Here is an 18,400-nt window from a genome sequence, read left to right as displayed (position 1 = left end):
TGAGGGTTCAGGTGATTGAGCATGAGGTTCAGATCAGGTAGGTCAAGGCTAAAAGCCTACGAGGAAATGGGGACGTCGGATGACTTTGAAGTCTCTCAGAAGTCAAAGGGCAGATAGAGTAGAAGTAGGAGAACTGGGAGGATGGGAGACTGTGGCCAGAGAGTGGGGTCCTGGTGTATGTGATTTCTACGGTGGAGCGGTTCTGTGTGATGCCAAGGTCTGTGTCCGCCATGGGCACAGAGGACTCAAGTGGAATGGATGTGGGGGTCTGTGGAGCTGGAGAGGGCAACGAGCTAACAGGCCAGGATGCTAACTGGGCCTTTGAGCCTGGAGAGGACAACTGTGATTGGGGGCCAAAATCATCATCGCACTTAGGATAGTGACCAAATTGTTAGATGAGAGTAAACAAAGACTAGCTGGATGACAGGGACTTTAAAGGAGCCGGAGCTTTTTATACGAGTGGCAGAGAAATAACAGCTTAGAACCTGCACTGGGGAGCCTTTAAAGAAAATATCTCCCCCTTTGATATGTGAATTGTGGGAAAATGAACTCCTCCAGTTTTGAGACTTGAAGTTGCAGTTTAAGGCAGGAGTTGTGGTATCAAACAAACAAGTTTTGCAAGCAAAACGAAGCCCAAATGTGATATCATTCTGTTTGGTTGGTGAGTTGTACGTTTTGGTTCCAGGTGTAGCACTTTAAATTTTTCACTATTAAAAATTTCATCTTTACGCATACAAAAATATTTTTGGAGGAAATGCTATGATGTCTGGGATGTGCTTCAACGTAATATAGGATGGATGGGTGGGAGCTAAAAATGAAGCAAGATTTGGCATGTGTTGAGAATTGCTGAAGCCCAGTAATGGTGACATGGAAGTGCCTTGCACTGTTCTGTTTTGTGCAAGTTTGAATTTTTCTTTGATAAACGTTAAATAAACCACTTCATCTTTATAGATCCACCCTATCATTTTGACTTGCATTTTTTATATTCTCACTTTGTGAAGCTCTCTTATCCCCTCTCTATGAGGTTCACAGGGATAACTATTTATCCCCATTTTACTGATAAACTTCTCAGATCCTGTTAAGGGATTTGTCCAAAGGTAAACATCTGCTAAGCGGCAGATTTAGGACCAGAACTCCATGTTCTTTTGACTTCTGGACCAGTATGTTCTACCACCTACTTGAGTGAGTTTTTAAGTTCCCATTAAGAGGTCGTTAAAATTTAGAGTAGTTATCTAGGGACTTTGATCTTGGAAACAGTCTTCATTTGGTTGCGGGTCTGACAAAGTGAGATTGCCTTTGCACATGCTCTTTCTTTTGCATGGAATGTTTGTTCCCACCCCCTAGTTCACCAGGTTAACACCTGTGCATCTTTCAAAGCTCAGTTTCGTTTTTCCCACACACATACAGTCTCTGTTTCATTCCAACAATCATTCCCTCCTTTGCCTCGTACATAATGGCAACATCTAATATGGAGTTATTCAACAACTCCCACCAACTAAAACCATTGATAGAGGCAATAGGCTAATGAAAAAACATGGGAGACAAAATAAATACCCTGGACTTGGCCAGTTTGTGTATCTGAGGAATGAGTACTTGGATGTGGTATGAAATTTTGGTGCTGTGGAGAACATTTCTCTCTCTCTCTTTTTTTTTTTTTTTGGTACACGGGCCTCTCACTGTTGTGGCCTCTCCAATTGCGGAGCACAGGCTCCAGACGCGCAGGCTCAGCGGCCATGGCTCACGGGCCCAGCCACTCCGCGGCATGTGGGATCCTCCCAGACCGGGGCACAAACCCATGTCTCTCCCCTGCATCAGCAGGTGGACTCTCAACCACTGCGCCACCAGGGAAGCCCCATTTCTCTTTTTGGAAACGAAGTCCTGTCATTCAGGTGTCTTCACTCAAATACCACAGTGATTGCCAATCAATGTGGAAACTATTCTAAGACCAAATGACTTACACTGAGCAGATCACTTATGGCAGGGGAGGCCCACAGGATGGGAGGTGCAGTACCACAGAGATAAGAAGATTGGTTATAACACTGGATAATATATAGAAATGTTCCTACAATGTGATCTTTGTCACTTTTGAAGGAATACTTGCTTTTTCTCTCCACAAGTGACTGCTCATTAAGAACTAGGTACAATATATTTCTGAAAGAAATGCTTCACAAAGCTTTGTAAGAAGGTGTGGTTAACTTAATGCTGTCTTCTTTGTCCTGAAAAACAGGAGTGGGCTTTCACACGTACAGTTTTCAAAGCACTCATCATAAATATGGAGGGAATTTAGCCCAATTTAGTAAAAAAAATCAAATTTAGAACGGAATGAATTCTATACCCTCTCCCTATCCATTCTGCAACACCCATCAAGCCCAATTTCACTGTGAAAAGTGTCATTTCAAAGCCTGTGGGGATCTTATCTTCCCGGGTCAGGCTGGGACTCAGTGGTAAACAGGAGGCACAGAGAGGGCAGTGTAAAGGCAGCTTTAACATTTTCAGTGAAAAGAGCCAACTTGTTTGTGGTTTTGATTTGCTTTTAATAACAAGCTCCCTCAACCAAAACTGATGAATTGGCATAAGAACAAGGGTACAAAAGGAACATCAAGGGGCCTTCCAAAATGCTAACCAAAGGATGAATTCTCTGCTTTGGGTGGCCATCATTTTATCCCTTGGAACCAGGAGATAAAAAGATGCAAAGCTTTTAATATATGCTTCGCGAGTATATAAAGGAACTGATTAGACCATGTGGCCCGTGGTGGTGTTGTCTTAATACTTTATAATCACATTCCATACTTTAAGCAAATGCAAATTCTGCCACATGCTGCCCTTGAAAGGCCATTTCACTGCATACTGAATTGAAAGTAATCACTGACACAGCGTAAATAAAGCCTCTGTTGGGTAAACACCAAAGCATTTTCCACACAGGATTGCATTTTAAAATAGCTAAGTTTATTGTCAGTGAAAAGATAGGCACAAAGTGGATTCAAACCTGCTTCACTTTATTGGAACTAGCTCAGTCAATTACAGAATGGGGTCTCAATCATTATGGGGCCACATACATTTTAAACCAAAGGTGATCCCTGTCTAGCCATCTGCCAACCCCAGCTATCCATTTTACAAACACATGCCATCAATCACAAGGGAGGCCAGAAGGAGGTTTGATGGCTCCATCGTTGCTACCGGAAAAAAATAAACAAACTCCCAACACTTGTCCAACTGATGATGGATGGTACTTGGACGCTATATTTCCAAGGATCATGGCGGGCTAAAATTGGTGGCAATTAGCCCATAGCTGATGCCTTCCTTTGAAAACATGTTCAGTAAGAATGCACACATTTTAAGTAACACATTCCATATGTGAATGAGCAATTGAGATAACAGGAGATGGTATGGCTAACAGACATGAGAATATCATTCATAAAGGTTAGTGCATATGTATACACTTGAAGCTGCCGCATTATGTTTAGGCTCTTCATAAAAAGTAGTCTGGGGCTTCCCTGGTGGCGCAGTGGTTGACAGTCCGCCTGCGAATGCAGGGGACGCGGGTTCGTGCCCCGGTCCGGGAAGATCCCACATGCCGCGGAGCGGCTGGGCCCGTGAGCCATGGCCGCTGAGCCTGCGCGTCCGGAGCCTGTGCTCCGCAACGGGAGAGGCCGTAACAGTGAGAGGCCCGCGTACCGCAAAAAAAAAAAAAAAAAAAAAAAAAAAGTAGTCTGCACAATCAGTTTGTTCCATTTTCCAATTGGTGTCCCCAACCCAACTGTGTGACAAGAAAAAGAATGCACGACGGGGCTCTCGGTGTGTTTCCTATGGCAGATGACGGTAGATATTTCAGGTTCCTGCTATCCTGTCATCCTGACGCTCAAAAGCAGCACTGAGAATAAATCCTTCATTAAAACAGCAATCAAGATACATGATCTTAAAAGACAGCTCAAGCTAGTTTTATTTAATAAAAAAATTGTTAATAGGAATTTTATATCAAGTAAAGTTTGTTCTAATGAAGTTTTTCTGTACATGGGACATTGGTGTACAACTGACTTAGAAGGTCCCCAGAGACCACCAGGCAGTACAAGTTAAGACAACAAGGTCACCCTCCTGTCCTGAGGTGCCAGTAAAATGCATAGATAGATGGGAGTCCAGAAAGATCCCCCAAATGTTATTACATCCACACAATCATGAAAAGGTGGCTAACTTGAGATTTCTCCCATAAACCTGAAGTTTTTAAATGACACCTATTAGAGATTTTCTGAAAAGGCTGGATCTATCTTCCTCGTAAACATAATACACTGACATGGACTTCTTCCACCTCTTAGATGTTCCATATTATTTTAGCAAATTACCTGTGATAAAAAATTGAGCCAAAAGGAACTGCCTCTGGTGTGAGGGGGCAGAGAAGTTGTGGAAAGTTCAAAATAGTAGTTGGCCAAGAAGTTCCTCCTTTCCCCAAAATATATGAGTCTAAAGAGATGGCTGCCCCACAGTGTGGAATGTATGACATTTGTCACCTTACAGAATGTGATTAAAATGACGGCTCCCAGAGCTAGCAAAAATTCTGGCAATGTGTCATAACCATGAAAGGAGTAGATGAAAGGTTTCTTTTTATTTATTTTTTATTTATTTGAATAGAAAGTAGCAGTCCTGAAGTTTGCTACTTGTTGCTTCTACTATTTGAAGGATTTTTTTCCCCTGTGACTATAGGGTAGTATGAGTATTAACACAACTGCACTTTTAATTTCTATTTGGGATTCACTTGATGACTGAGGACTCGTGTAGGATGATCACTTCATCTTTGAAAATGTCAAGACTGGCTGAAAAATCACATCACCTTCCCTCCTGTCTCTCCCTCACCACATACAAAATAATTCCCTTTAGGAATGACCAGAAAAACATTGTTAAATATACCATTCCTATACTCGCAGAGGAACCCTGTAAGATGATCCGAGATAGCCAATCCCATAGCAAGAAAAGTGAGGTTGATTTCTTAGGGGGATGTTTCATGTGGCTCAGTGTTGAAATAAGGATCAGGAAAGGGAAAACCTTGCAAAAGGCACTGCAGGAGAGGCAAGATAGGAATTCAAAACCTTGGACAAATTACTCAAGCCAGGGACATTTTCCAAAATGCATGTGCCCTGGACCGTGTCAGTGTCTTTTCTTAAAGTGGGGCTTTTTGTATATAAGCGTTTCCCAAATTAAGCATGGTAATCGGCAGAGTGGAAAGCTGTGTTGTGTGATCTTGAAAAAGTCACTTAACCTCTCCAGGTCTCAGATTCCTCATTACTAAAATGAGGGGGTATGGCTATATTGCTAAAGTTCCTTCCAGCCACTATGCCTCACAATGTAATATATCAGGCCTACTCTTCTATGAATTTGGTTTCTAACTAACATATCCCCAAACCTCTACCCCCCCACCCTTACCTAATACCCCCACTCCCCTCACCCCCCCCAATACCCCTGAAAACTGATCTTAATGACATTGTCTATGGATTTATCACCTTAATGAAGGGCAGAGAGGCGACACAGGGCAGAGACCTGTGGCAACAGGCAGCCCTTCTGTGTCCCTGGAGGCAGACCTAAGGCAAAGCTTGGAGCCACGGCCTCTTTGGTCCCTGCCCACATGTGCGTTTCCTGCTGCTCTCCAAAGGTATTCCAAGATGGAGTCACTGGCAGTGAGAAGAGGTAGCTGAGGATACTGCTGCAGCCTCCCTCTCCCCTGACTGCAGCATAGTACTTTGGGCTTCTGATGCTATTCCCTTGGAGGTGATAGTCATATATGCCTTTTAAGACGTATGCTAAGAATTTGGGAAAACAACACGAGTTATTTCAAAGTAGTCACCAGAAATTCAAAGCATTCAACCTGTCAACGAAAACGCTTCCTCATTTTGCAAATGATTGGCAATTTGAGACTGGTGACACAGCCAGTGAATTTGTGCTGGAGAAGAAATAAACACTAAGCAGGTTGGTCTCGGGAAAGGCAAGCGAGCTATGTTCCTGGCTACACACAGACCACAAGTCTGCATACAGCGCCTCATGCAACTAACTCTCCATCAAGGCCTCGGATGGTCTAACTCCCTAAGAGAGAAGAAGTTGTACATCACTCAGCTAATTTACTCTCCTAGCATCTGAAAGCAATATATTAATTATCCAAATGCATAAATTACTCCACAGTATATATATGAATGTATGAACCTCCACGAGGGAACCAAAAGAATCCACTTCCAAAGCACCACTGAAATAAAGATAAACACAATCTCCTGGCCCAGGGTAGCTGGGAAATTGGGAGGGAAAATTAGCTCCAGCACCCTTCCACACCCCAATACTCCCTACCTTTTCTCCAGTTTACATAGCTCTTAAAACTATTCCCTTTCATGTGCCCGAGGCGAGAGCTCTTTCTGGATGCTGCCTAGATGGAAACTATACAAAACAGCACACACCCAAATCCTCTCTGGCTTCGACTTCTGAACTACATGTTACACACTGTCTTCCAAACATACTGTGCTCTTCGATTAAAGAATGATCCAGAATATGGAAATGCTAAACAAATTTCAGCACATTGAAAACACTGATGTATATCCAGCTATTAACAGTCCCAGAATTTGTATAAATCCCAACAATAAACTTTAGAGCACATTCTCATTGATCTGTCTTTAGAGGTACTCTCTAAGTGTACCAGAACAGACTGGAGTTCATATGGTATTACCTAAGTACTATGTTGTTTCAATAAAAAGTCCCTTTAAAAAACATCCCCCCACCCAACCCTTGTCCTCACCCTCAAAATAAGAACAAACAAAAGGGAAAAATGATTAAAAGCATTCTTGCTGATAAACTGCAGCTCTTGATTAGGCCATTTAGATGAGATATTCCACCATCTCTGCATCAGGCTCTTGTCCCAGGATCTGAATGGGAGCTTTTCTTTCCAGAGTATTGGAGTGGAAAACAGGGCCATCTAAATGGAAATAAGGGGTTAGAAAACACTTAGGGACAAGGTGAAAACTCAAATTTTAGAAGTGGCTTTAGAGCCCCCATTAAGCCTCAGGCAAAGTGACATTGGCCCACTACACTCCCCCTGTTGTTCACCTGAGCATTTACTTTTACTGGGAAAATGACCTTGACTCATCCCCGTTCTATCCTGGAGAAGTCATTTACAGACTCTCTGCCCCTATCTCCTCTGATTAATCCGCTTTAGAACTTGAAAAGCCCTGCCCATATGACCGGCTGTGCCTGAACAGCGGGCCAACCACCCGATCTGTCACTGAGGGCGGAACCCAGGGCTACCTGATCCAGAGAATTACTACCTGTCTTATCTGGATTGCAGCTCAAACTTGGTATAGACAAACGACGTGGTCCAGAACCGGCAGCTGGACTTGCAGGAGCCTCAGCCTGAGCCAAAGCTGGAGCTGGAGCTGGAGCTGGAGGAGCAGCTGCAGCCGGAGCTGGAGTTGGTGCCTGAGTCTGAGCTGGAGCAGAAGCCTGAGCCGCTGCTGAAGCCGGAACTGGAGTTGGAGCCGGAGCTGGAACCGGAGCCGGAGCAGCTGGAGCAAGCTGAACAGCAGCAGCAGCAGCAGGAGCAACAACAGCAGCAGCAACAGCAGAGGCAGCAGCTGGAATCTGAGCAGCAGCAGCAGCTGGAGAAACAGCAGCAGCGAGAGCAGCAGCAGCAGTTGCTGGAGACGGGGCGGCGGCGGTGGCGGCGGCGGCTGGAGCGGCAGCAGCGACAGCCACTGGAGCAGCAGCTACCATGGTGGTGGTGTTGGTGGCAGCGGTGGCAGTGATGGCGGCAGCAGTGGCGGCAGCAGCAACTGGAGCAGGAACAGAGATGGGAGCGACAGCTGCGGTTTTGTTGGGTTCCGTTCCCCGTTCTGTTTGCGTGCTGCAGTCCCGGCTGCCTGTCTTGGAGTGAGCTGACAGTAGGGGAGTCGAGGGCGGCACAGGCGAGGGGGTGGAAGGGACAGACTCGGCACGGTAGTCTCCACCCAGGAGGATACCTACAAAGGAAAGAGGGAAAGAGCTTAGAAAACTACAGGCTATTCCAATATAGACATCCGATTACCTCTTCTTCCTTGCAGGAGGTTCAGGAGGAATAGGAATGGTCCCAAATTCTCTACTTTTGCCTCCAGTGAACCCAGGAATCAGTTTGTCAGGCACCTCCCACCGTGGCTAAAAGCTTCTTTCAGACTTGGCAGATCCCTTCTGGTTCTCATTCTTTAATCCCCCAGCGAAACGTATTAAACCTTTAAGTGTCCTGGGTATCTGTTCTGATTTATTTTTCCAATGGTGATTGATTTCCAACGAGCTGTCAGAATGCTTCTACTTGGTTCCACTTATAACCAACACCAGCCATTACCAAACAGCTGGAAAGGATCAGGGAAAGAAGTCTGTGGTCGCAGAGGAGTGTGATAGTAATTGTGTGATCTAAGGTTCTAACCATGACCATGGTCCCCCAAATACCTACTCTAAGCAAAGGACACTGCAAGTGTCAGAGGACCAAGAAAGGTATTAGAAGCAACAAAGAGAGCTCAAATTAAAATATACATAGCTTGTTTCCTCAGCCTCCAAAAATGTGCCTCGTGGTATCCACAATACTTCTGGGGTTTTGATTAGAGGGGAAGGAATGGACAGGAATGGAATGAAAAAGTACATTCTGTTCTCATCTCAGAATATTCTGGTAACAAAAACCTGCCACCCAGCTCCATTTAGCTTAACTAGAACTCTGCGTCCTCCTATTATATGGGAGGAAAGAACACAGAAAAAGCTGGAATTTTGAAATTTTCAGTGACACGAAAGCCACATGGCCTTTGGACAAAGACAAAAGGTTCCGCATGGCCAAGGCCAAAGCTGAGAAGTTTTAAGAGGAAATTGAAGTTATCTTCTTTCCCACCCAAACAGAACTCAGGATTCTTATCGTCTAGGGCTGTGGCTTCAACCAGTGTTCTCTCAGTGAGACTTCATGGTGTCTCCTAAATATGCAGTCAGCCTCTTAGGAGGACAAAACCCAACCAGGTATATCTTCCTCTCTAGAAGTGGGACTATTACTCCTTCTCATTGCCACGTGGGCACATATCCAAGTCAGGGCTCTCTTTAAACGTGTCACTTTAATCTTCCTTATTTACTGTCATTACCTAGGCTCCCCTTCCAGCTCTTGTCATCCCGCTTCTCTTCCATGATGGGGGTGCCAGTCAGGGTGGAAGAATGGGAGAGCAAGCCTGATCCAGCATTGGAAATGGACATCAGAGACTTTGCTGGCCGCATGGATGACAGCTGCTCTGTCTTACTTGGCTCCTTCCGGGAACGCTGCTGGAGTACCTTGATCATGGCATCCTTCTCAATAATCTGGGCATGGAGGGTCTTAATCCTAGGAGCCAAAGACAAAGAACATATAAAACACTGTTGCCACCTCCAGGTTCTGGTCTCACTTCCTGCATGGACTTGAGCTTCCGTTATATTTTTGATTAGGGGGTGGTCTACTTATTTCTGAGTTGTAAGACAAGAGACAGTGTGCAACAATTTTTAATGCACACCCATATGGGCACAGAGGAACATCCAGGAGTTGTCAGTTAAACCTTAGGAAGCCAAAGAAAAGTATCTGTGAAAAGAAGGGCTGTATATGAGAGAGTAAACTGATGTAGTGGGTACCCTAGTGAAGAATCTGAGTCAATGGAAATGATGAGTCAGTCAGTGAGAAGATGAGAACTTCTAAGAATGGGCTACTTCGGCTAATAAGTAAATGATCACGCGCTTGTAAGAGACATCAGATGCCCTATCTCCGAGTTTGAGTGGATGTTCTTTTTTTTGTGTGTGTGGTACGCGGGCCTCTCACTGATGTGGCCTCTCCCGTTGCGGAGCACAGGCTCCGGACGCGCAGGCTCAGCGGCCATGGCTCACGGGCCCAGCCGCTCCGCGGCATGTGGGATCTTCCCGGACCCGGGGCACGAACCCGTGTCCCCTGCATCGGCAGGCGGACTCCCATCCACTGCGCCACCAGGGAAGCCCTGAGTGGATGTTCTTTTACCGAGCACTCTGCTGTACCACAGAGTTGAGGTGCAATGCTAGAAAGAATACCTCAGAGTGCAAATACCAACAATTCAGTCCTGGCAGAGGGCATATGGAAGCAATTTACCAAGGACAATGGGAAAAGCAGTGTTACTTGGAATTCCAGAGTTAGTGGGAATGATCAAGGTAAAGGTCATTGCATCTCAAATCCTAAATAACAGGCTGGCAGGGGTGCAGGGGTTGGGAGAGGCTGCATTATCAGGTCCCCCTGTTGTGAATGAAGATGCTTGCCCTTCCCTACTGACCTATCTGGTCTCCATATCAACTTCTCAGATCCACCAGAGTCCAGATCAACATTTTACCTGCCCTCCATGTCAAGGCAACGCTTGTTGGCCATCAAGATTTCTTCTTCCTCCTTCTGGATGCGAGCTTCTAGAGCTGTGTCATAGCTGGTGTTAGGAGAGTGGCTGATGACTGTTGTGTCCCTGGGAAGGAAAATGGCAGTGATAATGACGGGAGGGCAACAAAATCTCTGTCCTAAGTCAAAAGCCTTAGGCTGGAAGGCCCTACACTGAAATCAAACTTATTAGGAAAGGTCGGTTTCCGGGTGACTTACTGATAAGAATCTCCAAGATGGGAAGGTTCAGCTTTCAGAGCTAGAAGAGGTTATTGACAGACATAAGTGCAAAAGTCAGTGATGAATTCTATGAGAAGTGCACAGGCTTGCCTTCAGAACTAGAGAGACACCCTCCCAAAACCTCTGGCAGAAAGTCCCTTCAAGTTTGTAGATCATGACCAGGCAATAGGAAGATATTCATATTTCCACTTTATATGATTATTTATATTACATATGAGATATGCCCACTTTATTCTCATGACAGTCATGAAGGGGAAAAGGCTAGACTTTGAAGGAAGTCAGAGAAAGTACCAAAGAGCTATTGCTACATTCAACAGCAGTAACTCCACCTGAGTGTTTGCTAGAAATGAACTCTAGACATGTCAATAGCCAAGTTCAGGTAGGGCATGGGAGCTGAGTGAGAAGCAGGGCCTTTGAGTCCGTGCCCCTTGATTCCTATCTAAGCTATATCTGAAACATTCAAGTGCCAAATCAATGAGTCTCCCCCAACTAAGTGACTAATCTCTTGCCAGGGTCCCAACTGCATGAGGGACCATCATGTTCCATCTGAAAGTGTCTCAGGCCATTAACTCAAGGGGTAATTAATAAGGAGAAGAGAGAGAGTGTGTGTGTGTGTGTGTGTGTGTGTGTGTGTGTGTGTGTGTGTGTGTGAGAGAGAGAGAGAGAGAGAGAGAGAGAAGAGAAGAGAAGTGAGGAAAGGAGAGGAGAGGAGAGGAGGGGAAAGGATGTAACCCATGGGCAAGGCTGATGTTTAAACAGCACAAGTCAAACACATAATGGGAATCCTATACCCTCCTGATAAGTGACGTCATGCATCTTTCTTTAGTTCATTTAGAACTAGTGGTAGAGTAAAGAGGGAAGGGAAGAAAGAAAACTGGATCGCATTTGAGTAACTTGGAGGGAAAGAAAACGAGTTTAGGAAGAATGCTGATGTAATTATATTGGTCTTAAAGAAAACCAGACTATAGGCTGAGGAAACAATGAACTGGCACTGCTGCATTATACTTCCTCTGAGAATGAGGATCTGTGGGAGAACTCCAGGCATCTCTTCTGCTGGCAGCTGGTTACGTCCTGTTAGCATAGAGATTGTGACCAGTGCAGATGGCTGTGAAGGAGCAGGGAAATGAAGAGGCAGAAAGTTGGTATTAAAGTTGGGGAATTTTGGTGAGCTTCTGCAAAACTACTGTTCCCCAAAATGCTTCACCTTATATGCAAGGTGGAAACAATTCATTTGAATGGTGAAATAACTGGAGAACAAGAAGGGAAAGGACCCCAGTGGCTTTCATCATTTGCTAAATTCAAAATATTTTAGTATCTCGGAATTCTACACTTGCTCTAGTGCAGTTCACTGGCTTGTAGTCCTACTGGGAATGGCCCCTGTGTTCCAAAGTACCCAAGAGGAAGCAGCATTGTGTAGTGTTGAGAGCACAGGCCCTGACTATAGGCCATGCCAGGGTCAAGTCCCACTTTCCCTAGTCCTCTGCCACTAACAAACTCTATGAGCTCAGGAATTGGGTTAACTGCTCTAAGCCTCAGGCTCCTTGTTTGCAAAATTGAGATAATAATTATACTTATATCTCATGGGATTTTGGGGGGGATGAAATGAAAGTTTGCATGTAAAACATGCAGTGCCAGGCACAGTAAAAACACTCAACAAGTTATTATTAAGGGAGAAAAGTGTAGGTAGAAAGAGAATAACATACAAGAGAGTATGAGTTGAATGAATTCCAGCTCTTGGTATGATCCTGGAGGCGATCCCCGCAGTGCAGAGTTCCAATGTGATGGCAGAGGCTTCAGAGGCAGGCCTCTTTTAAAAGTGCATAGTGTCTACGGACACTGGGGACTTGAGCGTACGGTTTGTCCCTGGGGGAGCCACTTTCATTGCATAAAAGACCATTCTGGGGACACAGAGCCCTGCCAGCTAATTGATATGGACACTGTGAACTCCTCAGGAATGGAGCCTGAAAATGTGGGGCACTTAGTGAATTCCTACAGAGCTGCCAGGACGGCCTTCAACATCAATCTTCCTTCTAGAAGACTGGGGCTACTGAGCAATGGCTTAAGCAAAAGCAAGCAGGCACAGCATTTGAGGGAGCAACTTGGCCTGCTAACTTCCAGTACTCTGAGCCTACCCTTAAGCACATCAGTAGAGAGATGCTGGGCTTGAAATGACAACCTACAGACCCCAAACCGCATTATCCCTGAATTACTATCCTGCACCTCAAATTCTTAAGTAAATGGTTTCTGGCAACTATTCCTCCAGTCATCTTCTTTCTCCTTCCTCTGATGAAGTTATCCCTGTCACATTACTTACACTGCTTTCTAGAATGTCACCCATGACCTCCTAATTAAAACATCTAGCGGCCTTTTAAACTTCAAGTCCATCTTTTTCCTATCGGTAGCACCCTTTTGTTTATTTAAAATGGGAACTCAACCATGAGTGGAGCAGTGTGTTTGAAGTTCCTGGGAGGCTGGAGAGTGGATGGACATGGATAAGACTAGTCCCCGACTGTAGGGAACTTGCAAGGGGAGGGGAAAAAAGTAAATAATCAACTATTACAGAAATGAGTTTGGACTTTATTCCAATAGGCGGTGAAGCTTATTAGAGCTTTTCAAAGGGAATGAAATGATCCAAGCTGTGGTTCAGGAAGACAGCATTATCTCTGCTGAAATGTAATGGAGGGATTAGAGGGGCCATAATACTGGAATCAGGCAGACCAGTCAGAAAGGTTATAATCCCAGCAAGAGATATTGAAAACAGGACCCGGCGAAGTGGCAAGGGAAATGGAAACAGGCTACAGGACGCAGAACTGCTAGAACTTGGAGACTATTTAAATGTGGGTGTTAGGGAGAGGGAAGAATGAATGAGGACTTTGTTGTTTCTAATTCAAATGACCAGAAAAGATGGCATACTGCTCGTTTTCTGTGATAGGAAACCAAGGAGAACTTTCTTTCTTTTTGGAAAATGCCTATAATGGTTGTTTTTTTTTTTTTTTTTTTTTTTTTTTTTTTTTTTTTTGCGGTACGCGGGCCTCTCACTGTTGTGGCCTCTCCCACTGTGGAGCACAGGCTCCGGACACGCAGGCTCAGCGGCCATGGCTCACGGGCCCAGCCGCTCTACGGCATGTGGGATCTTCCCGGACCGGGGCACGAACCTGTGTCCCCTGCATCGGCAGGCGGACTCTCAACCACTGCGCCACCAGGGAAGCCCTATAATGGGTTTTGATTTTAGTTACAGTGGACTTAAAGTGTCTTATGGATAGCCATATGACAATATCCATCCAACAAGTTGTTGAAAATTCTAACTTTAATCTCAGAGATGTCAGAGTTACTATTTGAAGCTATAGTAGAGAACAAGATAACTAAGACAGAAGGTAGAATGAGAAGAAAGCAGGGGACGGAACCTGAGAAAGGCCTCCACAACGCAAGACTAGGTAGACATGCGTCACGTGTGTGACCAGTTTCTACCTTCTGCTTTCCCTTTCTTTACTTCCTTCTTTCCCAGATTTACTTTGTCCCAAATAAAAGTGAAACACTGCACATTCAGAGAAAGGTAACAACCTGATTCAGTAAATGCAAAGAAATAAATTACTGGTTGATGGGGTGTGTTATCTTTTTATCTTTTTGCTGCTATGCGGAAATAAATCACCATTTGTGAGCTGAAACTAAAGATCTGCACTGCCAAATCAGTTCTTCTGAGATGAACTCCTACTTGGTAGTAATTTCCCTCATCTACATTAAGCATCTGGAGAGGAATACTCTAGGAACACAATAATATGAAGTTATAATATAGGCCATGTTTTGTGATTATTTATAATAGTCTAAGAAACTAAATAATAAGCCTCAAATAGTAACTCTTGAACAGGTAATACTCCCTATTTCACCATCTTTGAAATCATCCTATCTGGGAGGCAGCAGAGTATATATAGCACTCAAGGTGTCAAAAGTGTAGATTTAAGTCCTGGTTCTTCTGCCTCTTAGTAGCTGTGTGATCTTAGGGGAATTCTTTAATTTGTCTGTGCCTCAGTTTCCTCATCTGTAGAATGGATACCAGTACTTCTCTCAAAGAATTATTGTGAAGATAAGCAATAACTGTAAAGCGCTTAGAAGCATATCTTATATAGTAAACACTACGTGTGATTTCTTGCATTGACAGCTTTCCCTTTGACAAGAGATGCTTCACAGAATCAAAATGCCGGAATGGGTATAAAACAGATAACCCAATATGTCTTCTCACCTGAGAAAAGACAGATGTCTATTCCTATATTAAAAATCTATATTTTATTATTCACAGTGGCCAAACACTGGAAACAATCCGAATATCCATCATCAAGTGAATGCATAAACTGTGGTACATCCATGCTATGGAGCACTACTCAGCCATAAAAAGGAATAAACTATTGATATACGCATTAGCTTAGAGCAAGCTCAAAGTAATCATGCTGAGTGAAAGAAATCAAACAGAAAAAGTACATATTATATGGCTCTTTTTATATGACGTTCTAGAAAAGGCAAAATTACAATGACAACAGATGTTGTCTGGGGTCAGGCATGGGAGGAGGGGATCAAGTTAAAGGGGCATAAGGGCACTTTAGAATGTGTCCTCTATCTTGACGGTAGTGGTGGCTACATTATTATATATAATTACCAACATTCACCAAACCAGACACTTAAATTCACATGGTTTTTAAATATGTGAATAGTACTTCAATTGAAAAATTTCTACAACTACCACTGTATGACCCCAGCAACATTTCCTAATTGCACAACTTATTATTTATGTATGAGCTATTATTTTACAAGTATATTAAGTTTGAGATACTTAATATCTCAGAATAATAAGCAGAATACACAGAAACTGAGCAGGCTGGTACAATGTGGCACTAGATGTAAGGATTTAAGTTGTATAGAGTTAGAAAGCATTTCCTTTCTTCTGTTACTTCTTCCTTTTGCCCTCTTTCTTTTTTCTCCTTTTTTTCCTTCCTTCATTACTCAAACATATGTTGAGCACTTTCCATCTGCAGCCAATATCCTAGGCACTTAAAAATTATTTTGGAAGAAAATAGAATATAAAGCCTTTACTACAGAAAGGGGTGAAGAACAGAACCTTGGTCAGTACATTTAGGGTTGGGAGGAGGGAAAGTGAAATCACTGGACAGAAAAGAAATGGCAAGAAGAGATGTTGGAAGGGAAGGCAGAAGAGCCCACAGGTTCTGAAACAAAGTTTTCTGAATGTTACTTTCCAAATTTGAAATCTCATAAAGAAAGAAAGAAAGGAGGAGAAGGAAACTAATCTCCGTGGCAGAGCATAAGAAGCAAATCTTTGGAAAAATAGTATAATCTTAGCAATAGAAGGGTCTGGAACAATCACCTAGTCCAATTCTCTCATTTTACAGGAATTCAAATACAATCTCTCAGTCTTTTCTGTGGGTTGTATTAATAGGCATCAAAAGGTACACAGTCCAGATATGGAATGTTTGTCCGGGAAACTATTACAAAGTGTTCCTATTAGGTGGGAACTGACTGCTTTTTACCATATTAAATGATAAGCATTTACTGAAAACAGTGATTGCATGGAAACTTTCTACCTGGTGATTTAAAGGAATTCAATTTAAATTAAATCTATTTTATGGGAGCCAACAGATTCTGGAAAGAAATCCATCTGAAAGGGGATTCTCCCAATATTCAAAACTTTCCAGGGAGGAAGGAAAGGGGTAGTTTCTTTATACAAGGCCCCCAAATGACAACCTCCTAGCTTTCCTGCATTTTGACTTGGAGTCTATTCTGAAGTCAGTTTCAACAGTGAACTTCCCAGCACCAAGAACCCTGGCTTTCCAACATTTTCTCACACCGCACACTTTCATGAGCTGTATCTTTCTAAGTTTCTGCTCAAAGATGACCAAAATGCCCTGCACCTCTTTGTCAGTGTTAGGGTTTCCTGAATAACCTCTGAACAAGCACTGGGCACAGGTGTTTTCTTGGGAACCAACAGCTAACATTACACTTCATTCTGCTTCTAAGCTGCCTACAAACTTATCAACCATCTTCCAGCCCAGCTGGGGCTTCTCTGCACTCTATTACTACACTGGCATGGACTGAGCACACCGTTCTCAGAAAAAAAAAAAAAAAAAGACAGGTAAGCTTAAGCCCATGAGGACCTCAAAATCAAGGCACAGGCAATTGCAATCTGTTTAAGGTTTCTAGGGGGTATCTGGAGACAGACAGAGCATGTTAGAGAAACGTAAGATGTCTTCCTGAAGAATTGGGAATAGGTTTACAAACCACCAGTCCAGCTTTTAAGCATTGACCTTCCTCTGATTTGGGATGAGAAGGACTCGAAAATAAATGTATCCACTGCCTCCTCCACACACATATTCCAACCCAAAGTCTGGCAAGTGCTGCCAGGCTCTGCCGGCTCACCGCATTTAGGAGAATGCTAAAAACAACGCCATGGTTTTTAATAACTTTCTGGATAGAGACCTATCTGGGTGCAATATGCTATAGCCTGCTTTAGAGACCCAACTCCAGACCATGGCCCTGTCTGTATCGCCAACAATCCACATCATCTCCTGATTTGAATTTAGCGTTTGTTTCTTTCCCAACTGATGATTACAAACAGCAGCGAGACAAACTGGATAAGAGCACTGTGTCCTCCAAAGAGCAATAATAAATGTTTATAATGAGAAAAGGGGAACACATAAAGGGCAAAAAATGAAAACGCCTCCTGCCACTTTCTCTCCCTTACCAAGTGGAATGTGACTGCTTACATGTGATGAACTTGGAGGCACAGAGAATGTGGGCTTCAAATATAGACCTTCTCAAAGGGCAGGGATAGATTCATGTTCAGCACAGTCTTTGGCATACCTTGGACAAGCCAGAGCTATCAAATGTCAGTAGCCACTCCTGAGTGACATTTAGTTTCTGAGTGGCATTTCTCTGGAGAAACTTCCATTCCAGTCCTGCGGCTAAACAAAGAAACCGACACATGTGGCTGAAAGAACCTGAGGCTTTGGGGAAGGAGGTGTGCGGACGTTCAGTTGATCCCATCTGCAAGTGTTCTGGCTCCTGAAGAAAGCTGAACTATGATTCCAGTAAGTTCGTCAGTAACTTTAATTTACAAATCCCAGACCCTCTGCCCCACAGTTGTTCAGTCTCTGCATAACCAGATTGAAAAAAAACAAAAACCACACACTTAAGCAGAAACTGAGAAAAAAGAAACAACATTATGGGCAAAAAAACATGGAAAGTCTATTCATCAGTCACTTTTCTGTTCTCCACACCACCCCTGCCCTTCATTCAGGGACTCTACCAGCCAGCTACTTACCTCTGAGCAGCTACGGTGGCTGCAGCATCCAGAGCAAAATGTCTCATCACATTCTCCTCTAAATACTTCTGCTCCCACTTAGTCATGTCAGCTTCCAGGGCCAGGATCCTCTCCTCCTTCTCACGAAGGAGCTCCATCAGTGCAGCGGCATTGTATTCTGAAACATTGGTGGGCTGAGAGTTGCCCTGGCGCTGTTGGAGGAGATGCCGAGACCCCGGATGTTAATGAGTTAGGACCACAGTGGCTGAGTCCCATTTGAAGAGCCCTCATCTTTGGAAAGGATTACTGCCCAAGCCACTTCAGTTTGGATTCCGATTCAGAAGCAAGGGGAATTCATAGGACTTTCTACCTCGGGCTTGAGTACGAGACTCTCGATCACGAAAGGAGCCTGCCGTGTCAAATGGTCGTGCTGCTCAGAAAGTGGATCAATGGTTTAAAAATCACTAGCCCTGCCG

At 43.9% G+C, this 18,400-nt stretch overlaps 1 protein-coding gene across 3 annotated transcripts in view; it reads right to left on the bottom strand.

Moving 5' to 3' along the window:
* Positions 1 to 5,439: 5,439 nt before the first annotated feature.
* Positions 5,440 to 18,400, bottom strand: part of AMOT (angiomotin) — a 60,420-nt gene continuing 47,459 nt past the window's right edge. For all 3 annotated transcript variants that reach the window (XM_019949585.3, XM_033849509.2, XM_019949586.3), the window contains 5 exons: positions 17,946 to 18,136; positions 10,347 to 10,469; positions 9,114 to 9,346; positions 7,290 to 7,979; positions 5,440 to 6,940 (listed from right to left, as the gene is read on the bottom strand). In XM_019949585.3, the coding sequence (XP_019805144.1) occupies positions 6,843 to 6,940; positions 7,290 to 7,979; positions 9,114 to 9,346; positions 10,347 to 10,469; positions 17,946 to 18,136 (1,335 nt within the window). In that variant the 3' untranslated portion in view covers positions 5,440 to 6,842. The remainder of the gene's footprint in view (positions 6,941 to 7,289; positions 7,980 to 9,113; positions 9,347 to 10,346; positions 10,470 to 17,945; positions 18,137 to 18,400) is intronic.

This window comes from Tursiops truncatus, chromosome X (genome assembly GCF_011762595.2).
Source record: "Tursiops truncatus isolate mTurTru1 chromosome X, mTurTru1.mat.Y, whole genome shotgun sequence".
NCBI lineage: Eukaryota > Metazoa > Chordata > Mammalia > Artiodactyla > Delphinidae > Tursiops > Tursiops truncatus.
Note: the sequence above shows the minus strand (reverse complement) of the source record. Positions and strands in the feature narration are given on the sequence as shown.